The sequence below is a fragment of the Myotis nattereri genome, assembly GCF_964212035.1.
Source record: "Myotis nattereri genome assembly, chromosome: 10".
NCBI lineage: Eukaryota > Metazoa > Chordata > Mammalia > Chiroptera > Vespertilionidae > Myotis > Myotis nattereri.
The window spans coordinates 43955690-43964617 of NC_138085.1; the positions used below are offsets into that span (position 1 = coordinate 43955690).

Here is an 8928-nt window from a genome sequence, read left to right on the forward strand (position 1 = left end):
ATTAGATGATTACAGCGATGGCCAAAGACACTGAGGAAAGTGAGAGTGAGAAGGAAGCAATCAAGGAGTCAGCCTGGGGTGGGGGGCAGGCTACCAGAGGAGAAAGACTTGACCTTGTCAAGATTTTTTTCTCCGGAGACTAACAGGCACTTGGGGGAATGTAGTGAAAATAGTATTAGGGCCATCTTATTACTTGATATGAAAGGAAAAAATATGCTATTGACATAAGATATAAAAGCAGATATTCTGGCCCAGCCAGTGTGGCTCAGTGGTTGAGTGTTGATCTATGACCGTGGAGGTCATGGCTCGATTCCTGGTCAGGGTACATGCCCAGGTTGAGGGCTTGATCCCTAGTGGGGGCATTCAGGAGGCAGCCGATCAATGATTATCTCTCATCATTGATGCTTCTATCTCTCCTTCCCTCTCCCTTCCTCTCTGAAATCAATGAAAAAAAACCCCAAAACAGATATTCTACCCCCATTTGGAATTAAAGAAGCAGGATGCTTGCTAGTGAAAATGAGAAATGTCCATTACGCATTCTGTAAAAGAAAGCAAAACAAGCAAATAAAGTTACACAACACCCTATTCGTCTTTCGAATTAAATACTTTGTGACTGAATGTGGAGAGTTAATTATTTTGCTGATAAGATTGAGCCAGTTTTGGTAATTAGAATTTTCAAAAGCATTATCTGCTATCTAGATGCAAGCATTTTACTCCATGGGATTTTATGGGAGATCTATCAGAGAATGAGGCCCTCTTCATGGATAGCTATTTATATTTTAATTAGCAAAAATCACAACTTACAGCAAGTCTGAAATAGTACAAATTACTTCAAATGCCTCTACTCAAACATTTCCAAGGTGAGGAAAATGAAGGCAGGTTTCTTCCTTTATACTAACTGGTTTACACACTTAGTCTTTTCTTTGTATAATTGATAAAAGGACAAATCTAATGATCAACTAACCAATCACCAACTACATGGGATTATAGTAATGTATCAGGCACTGAAAAAGATATTAGAGAGGCAGGAAGAGGTCATTGTCCTTAAGAACCCATTGTCCTTAAGAACAAACATTGTTTGTTACCAGGATAATCATTTCTACAATTTAGTTTATTTTAGCATAAACAGGTTTTTGAGTTTATCTGGATAATTTTTTCAACTTCAAAGTTCCCTGGCTTATCCGGTCCCAGCCTTTTTCTGGGAAAGGGCACAACTCAGCACTTCTTCAAATATTCATAGTAATTTATGATTCTATAAATTAATTTGTTTGATAAGGGCTACTGGGGCTTGAGTTTCCAGCAAGGGCACCCCAAGTTCCTAATACATTGAAGAAATTTGTGTTGACCTGCAGTTTTCCCCTACTTATTCCCCACGCCAAAGTTTTGGGGTGTGTGAGATTTATACCCTCAGAGGTTTTCTGTTTTTGTGGAAACTGGCAGATAACCCGTCCCGCCCTTCAACATTAGCCCAGTTACTGAATCACAGTCATAATTAGCAACATACCCATTTTCCCATTAATTTTGAGAACCAGAAGTACTTTGTAATCATGAATTACTGAACCAGGCCAGGTCCTGGTCTTGTTGTCCTATCCCTGCTGCTAAAACTAGCCATACTGAGTCAACTAAGGAGAGTTTCTAATATATATTATCATTTGCAGATACCTTCTCCCAAACATTTATTGGTAAAGATGTATGTACTACCTCTATGTGCTTTGCAGCACTATTCAAATAGCCAAGGCATGGAAACAATCTAAGTGTCCTTTGACAGATGATTGGGTAAAGAAGAGGTGATAAAGATGTAATGGTGTCCTACTCAGCCATAAAAAGATGAAATGTTACCATTGGCAACAATATGGATGGATCGTGAGGGTATCATGCTAAGTGAAATACATCAGATGGACAAGGACAGAACAGTATGATTTCGCTCAGATGTGGGATGTAAAACAAAAAGCAGCAAACAAACCCATAGATGACAGACAACAGAGTGGTGGTTACCAGAGGTGGGGGGAGGATGAAGAAGATAAAAGGATTCAAATATATGGTGACGGAAGGAGGCTAGACTTTGGGCGGTGAGCACACAATGGAGTATGCAGATGTTGTGTCATAAAGTTGTACCTGAAATGTATATAATGTTATTAACCGATGTTACCTAAAGTAAATGAAAAAAGAAGACCCAGCTTTTTGGTGGTTCTGGAGTCATGGTCACAGACTGCAGGGGGGAGCCTGAGGAACCACGGAACACGTTTGGAAATAGAGCCGTAGAATTCCCTCAGCCTCAGAGGACCTGCTCTGGGGCAAAATCCCCAAACGAAACAATTCCTAACCACCCATTCCTGGAACAAGAAGAAACTCTGCTTTAAGGGACGTTTAATTGAGCCACTAACACATAGCAAGGAGCAGAAGAAGCTCATTTCAGCCTCTGGACTCACTCACCTGGCAAACTAGGCATAGCATGTCATAAGGGTCTCGTAAAACACACCCAGTTGTCCTTTATTCCTTAACAAACTCCTTAAAAGCTGACAATGTGATGATGATCGCACCAAACCAGAAATGAATTGGCACGTTTATCAGCCAACACCACAACTTCCTCACAGAAACCTAGGAAATCGTGTGGAGAGGAAAAGGGCTGCTGACTACAGAAGGAAAAGGCAAAAAATAGTGTTATCAGGAGCTCCTTTCAACCTCTGAGGAAGAAAGTAACAAGTAAGTTAATGCAAGCGAATGCTATCCAGTGGGAAGGAATCTTAGCCCTGGGACCCTTTCGTCAGCTTCCCCTCCTTAGCATAGACTGGCTGAGTATGGAGCACTTAGGGGGGGTCAGCAGTGCCTTCCTTTCTTAGATTGTCTCGCTTAATCCTGCTAACACCCCATGAGGAAGATACCATTTCCATCCCCTTTCACAGAGGAGGAAACTGAAGCACAGAGAGGGAAAGTAATTTTCAGAAGGTCACACAGCTATTAAGTTCTGTGCCAGGGTTACAAGCCAGGAATCCTGATTTGATAGCTGTGTTTTGTGCCACTAAACCAGTGATGGCGAACCTTTTGAGCTCGGCGTGTCAGCATTTTGAAAAACCCTAACTTAACTCTGGTGCCGTGTCGCATATAGCAATTATTTGATATTTGCAACCATAGTAAAACAAAGACTTATATTTTTGACATTTATTTTATATATTTAAATGCCATTTAACAAAGAAAAATCAACCAAAAAAATGAGTTCGCCTGTCACCTCTGACACACATGTCATAGGTTCGCCATCACTGCTACTACACTATACTGCCTTTTCCTCTGCTACCTCTTAAAGCAATCTTTCTCAACTTGGGAGTTAGCACTTAGCGAGCTTTTACCTTTTCGGATAATCTGAAAACAAAAACAAACAAACAAAAAACACAGTGAACACAAGCCTGTTTGGGGGACCGCATGACACCTGGGTGTGGGCCTACGTTGAATTTCCATTTGCCTGTGTGAATTCCTGCCTTCTATGGAGTCATAGCCTTGCAGAGACAGGGATTTGGTTATTGCTGTCATTTGCTTCTGAAAGTCTCGTGCTCTGATTCTCCATGGACTGAAGACAACCTCTGAATCCAGCTTGTACCCCTCGTTTACATCTCTCCTGGGCCTTTTGCCTTTTTTTTTTTTTTTTTATTGGCTGTCAATTCTCATCAGCTGTTTTATTTTCTCAGTTCTTTATGAATTTAAAGTGTAGGGCAAGTGGAGACACAGGGTTCCCTGCCTTCCAAACATTAATTAATTATCTGTGTCCCTATCGTTTTGAGGTTGTACAAGTCATTTTATAAAAAACTGACCACGTATAAAATCAGTCTCCGCTCAAATATCTCTCTCTCCCTTCTTAACTCTAGGTTCTAGCACCTTCCTTCCCAACGCCCTGGAGGAAAACGCAGCATTACTGCAAAGTGCAATCGCAAATGTTGCAAAAGATGCTGCATTTTACGTAATTGAGCAAAGTGATGGGGGAAATGGCAAGTCATGGACAAATGGGGACAGGGCAGAGTTAAACCAGGTATTAAAGAGGAGGAAATCTGCAAGGATTAGGACAGATTGATGATTCAAAAGAGAAAGATTTATTTCAAAGGAGTAAGAGAGACCCTTGGGAAAACTGGTACAGCTTTCACACATATAAAATGAATCTCTTTGTGGTTGTGTGGTTAAAGTAAATGAAGAATGTTATGCCACCAAATAATTTTGAAATGAACTTTTAATTTTGGAGTAAGGCTAGATTTATAGAAACATTCCAACTAGAATACAGAGAATTCTTTTCTACCCCTCACCAGTTTTCCCTAATGGTCCATTAACATGGAACATTTGTTAAAACTAAGACGTCTGATTAAATATGCTGCAAATTTTATTCAGGTTTCACCAATATTTTATTATAATGCACTTTGATGTTGCTGGATCCAATTTACCACACTGCACTTAACATCTAGTAATTTTGTCAGAAAACATAGTTAACAAAAATCCCAACCAAAATTTGATTCTGTTCGGATTCATTCTAAGAATTAGTGTGCTGCAGTTATAATCAGAATTATGTAAATATTTGATATAATAAAATTTTAATCCTATTATTTTCTGTCACTTTTCATACTGGAGAACCGATCAGACCATTTCTTACACAATTTATGCTTCTAAATATGCTTAGATAACTACAATAGATGCTTAGCAAGGCTTCCTTAAAATACGCAAAAGAATATGTGATTAGGATCTGTGGATAGAAAGGTGAGTAAGTTTGATGTCTGTATCATCACTGGAACTGTGTGTAATATGCAGAGTGTTCCTTTGAGCTACGAGTTAAATAAATGAAAAAAGCAGGACTGGTTTTGATGCAGTGTGGAACCCACAGATGAAGCACTGCCAGATGCTAATTATTCTCTTCCTGCCTCTTTTTGCACAAATGTATACTTTCAAACAGATACGCAGCACTGTAGTAAAAAAAGATTTTCATTCATTTTAGGCGTATTCCATTTCACCAATATCACTTTTATCATGTTAAGAGATGAGCACCGATGGATAGGTAAATTATGTATTGGGGGTAAGGCACCTTTCCATTATTTATCGGTTCAATAAATAACTCTCTTAATATGTAGGAGAATTAACATTTTCCAAGAAGCCAAATTCACTCTTTTCTTCAAAAATTTTTACTGAACTGTGGCAGTTGGCCACACAAAATTGCTGTGTGGCATACAACACTGCACATTTATTTTTCAGGTGCCTGAAGATTTCGGCTAGGTTGGCCAACATGTGATCTTGACTGGGCTTCCTCATATGCCTGGGGATTCGGCTTTGAGGCCGCTGGTTTAGGCTGGGCTGGCCGGGTGACTGGGCTCTGCTCTGGGTGACCCTCCTCCTCCTCCTGGGACAGTGGGCTAGCTGGACCCATCCTTGTTGTGACGGCAGAAGCACAACAGAGCAAGCCCAGATTGTCAAGCTTCCTCTTGCATCACATCCATTCTTATCCCATCGGCTAAAACAAATCAGATGGCCACACTCAGAATCAAGGGGTTGGAAGGTGTACTCTGCTTCCTGTCGGGAGGAACAGCAAAGTCACACGGCAAAAGGCACAGGCACAGAGAGGGCTGGAGACTCGTGGATCTGTTTGTTGAAACTCTTTAGCCTCGCGGGCTGGGCTGGTGTGGCTCAGCGGTTGAGCATCAAGCCAGGAACCAAGAGGTTGCCGGTTCCATTGCCAGCCCGCTCAGGGCACGTGTCTGGGTTCTGAAGATCCCCAGTAGGGGCCATGCGAGAGGCAGTGGGCCGAGAGAGGATGTTCCTCTCTCTCCTATGTTTCTATCTCTCTAGCCCTCTCCCTTCCTCTCTCTCTAAAAATCAATAAAAACATATTCAAAGAAAAAACAACCCCCGAACGATTTAGCCTTCTCATCACGGCAGCCTGTCTTTTTTTTTTTTTTTTTAAATATATTTTATTGATTTTTTACAGAGAGGAAGGGAGAGAGATAGAGAGTTAGAAACATCGATCAGCTGCCTCCTGCACATTTCCCACCGGGATATGCCCGCAACCTAGGTACATGCCCTTGACCGGAATCGAACCTGGGAACTTTCAGTCTGCAGGCCGATGCTCTATCCACTGAGCCAAACCGGTTTCGGCACGGCAGCCTCTCTTACAATGCTGAAAATTCAGTAGGGCCTGGCCTTTTAAGGATTACATATAGGAGCAGTCTCAAAGCCTTAAAATGCAAATTGTAACACCCAATTTCTATCATTAGATTTAGAAAAATAATTAATAGTCTGGGAATCATAATTTTACAGATTCTACAGGAAAGGTTCAGTACACTGAACTGACTCATGTACGTCCATTCCTTTGATGAAGACTCATCTCTGAGTCTCGGACCAACGTCTCTTCCCTTTACACCTTGAGCATCAGCCTAGGAAACTCAGGTGACTCTTGGGAATGGCGGGAAGCAGTTTTAAAGTCACAGCACAGAGCTACATGCAGTTCATAGGAAGGATTTATTCTGAGTAATAAATAAATAAATGTATTTATTTTAATTACGCCTATAAACATTGATCTTTCGGGGGTGGGAAATTATTATGTGGCAAGGTTTTAGGGGATATGACAGGATTTAATTTCTTACGTAACCATTGCTTTATCACAATTATTTTTTTTCCAAATGGCTAATTCTAGGAAAGTTTTCAAATTCTATCTTTATTCGATTTTTTTTTTGATCAATCCTCACCGAGGATATTTTTCCATTGACTTTTAGAAAGAGTGGAAGAGAGAGGAAAATACAGAGAGAAACATCGATTTGTGAGAAACACATGGATTGGTTGCCTTCTGCAGGAGCGGTGACCAGGTCTGGGCCTGCAACCAAGGTACAGGCCCTTGACCAGAATCAAACTCCGGACGCTTTGGTCCGAAGGCTGATGCTCTATCCACTGAGCCAAACTGGCTAGAGCCCATTTTTCTAACAAATGTAAATCATTTAGTACAATAAAGCACAGTGAAGTGAAGATGAGTGCTATGGTCTGAATGCTTGTGACTCCTCCCCCCACCCCCCAATCCTCCCAAATTCATAAATTGAAATCCTATTGGCCCAGCTAATGGGATTAGGAGCTGGAGCTTTGGGATTGGATTAGGTCCGGGGGTGGAGCCCTCACGATGAGATTTGTGTCCTTATAAAGGAGGCCTGAGCGAGCTGCCTGCCACATTCCCCAGGTGAGAATCCAAGAGGTCAGAAGTCTGCCATTGGAAGAGGGCAGTTGGCTGGTGTCACAAAATTGCTGCGTGGCACACAACACTGCACGTTTGTTTCTCAGGTGCCTGAGGGCTTCGGCTGGGAGGCAGGAGGCGCTCTAGCCCGTGTCGACTCTCAGAGCGCGAGGAGGCGAACAGGGAGCCAGTATGATGGCGGAACAGGACGTGGAAAACGAGCTTCTGGATTATGAGGAAGATGAAGAGCCCCAGGCTCCCACAGAGAGCACCCCAGGACCCCGCCAGAAAGATGTCAAGGGGGCCCACGTTTCCATCCACAGCTCTGGCTTCCGGGACTTTCTGCTGAAGCCTGAGCTCCTGAGGGCCATAGGGGACTGTGGCTTTGAGCATCCATCTGAGGTTCAGCACCAGTGTATTCCCCAAGCCGTCCTGGGCATGGATGTCCTGTGCCAGGCCCAGTCTGGAATGGGCAAGACTGCAGTCTTCGTGCTGGCCACCCTCCAGCAGATCGAGCCCGTCAATGGACAGGTGGCCGTCCTGGTCATGTGCCACACTCGGGAGCTGGCCTTTCAGATCAGGAAGGAGTATGAGCGCTTCGCCAAGTACCTGCCCAGGGTCAAGGTGTCCGTGTTCTTCGGGGGTCTCTCCATCAAGAAGGACGAAGAGGTGCTGAAGAAGAGCTGTCCCCACGTCGTGGTGGGCACTCCAGGCCGCATCTTGGCACTCGTGCGGAACAGCAGCCTCAGCCTGAGAAACGTGAAGCACTTCGTGCTGGACGAGTGTGACCAGATGCTGGAGCAGCTGGACATGCGGCGGGACGTACAGGAGATCTTTCGCCTGACGCCACGCGAGAAGCAGTGCATGATGTTCAGTGCCACGCTGAGCAAGGAGATCCGGCCCGTCTGCCGGAAGTTCCTGCAAGATCCCATGGAGGTGACGGTGGACGACGACACCAAGCTCACGCTGCACGGGCTGCAGCAGTACTATGTCAAGCTCAAAGAGAGAGAAAAGAACCGTAAACTCGTCGGCCTCCTGGACGTGCTAGACTTTAACCAGGTGGTGATCTTCGTGAGGTCGGTGCAGCGCTGCATGGCCCTGGCCCAGCTACTCGTGCAGCAGAACTTCCCAGCCGTCGCCATCCACAGGGCCATGGCGCAGGAGGAGCGCCTCGCACGCTATCAGCAGTTCAAGGACTTTCGGCGGCGGATCCTGGTGGCCACCGATCTGTTTGGCCGAGGCATGGACATTGAGCGAGTCAACGTCGTCTTCAATTATGACACGCCTGGGGACTCGGACACCTACCTCCACCGGGTGGCCCGTGCCGGCCGCTTTGGCACCAAAGGCCTGGCTATCACTTTTGTGTCTCATCACAATGATGCCAAGATCCTCAATGAGGTTCAGGGTCGGTTTGAAGTCAATGTGGCGGAGCTTCCTCAAGAAAAGGACATGTCCACATACATCCATGTCAGGTCACCACGCACCTGACATCCCGGAGCCACCCTGCTTTCCACGTGCTGCTTCAATGCCTCTTTCTAGGCGACAGTGGGGATTTTTTTTTCTGTTCAAACAATGTACATTTGTGTAACAATAAATTTGTATTATGGAAAAAAAATAAAAATATGGGCTTGTATTTTGCTTCTTCACCCCATTTTTCAAGTTAGTCATATATTCATATATATATATTAGTACATTTTTATTGATTTCAGAGAAGGGAGGGAGAGAGAGAGGAGAGAGAGAGAGAGAGA

At 44.0% G+C, this 8928-nt stretch overlaps 1 protein-coding gene across 1 annotated transcript; it reads left to right on the forward strand.

Annotated features, from left to right (window-relative positions):
- Nucleotides 1-7372: 7372 nt before the first annotated feature.
- Nucleotides 7373-8668, forward strand: LOC308525803 (ATP-dependent RNA helicase DDX39A-like; the record flags this gene model as incomplete). The annotated part of the gene is made up of 1 exon (XM_081100652.1): nucleotides 7373-8668. One exon carries the CDS (start codon nucleotides 7373-7375, stop codon nucleotides 8666-8668), a length of 1296 nt encoding a protein of 431 aa, XP_080956778.1.
- Between the last annotated feature and the right edge of the window lie 260 nt (nucleotides 8669-8928).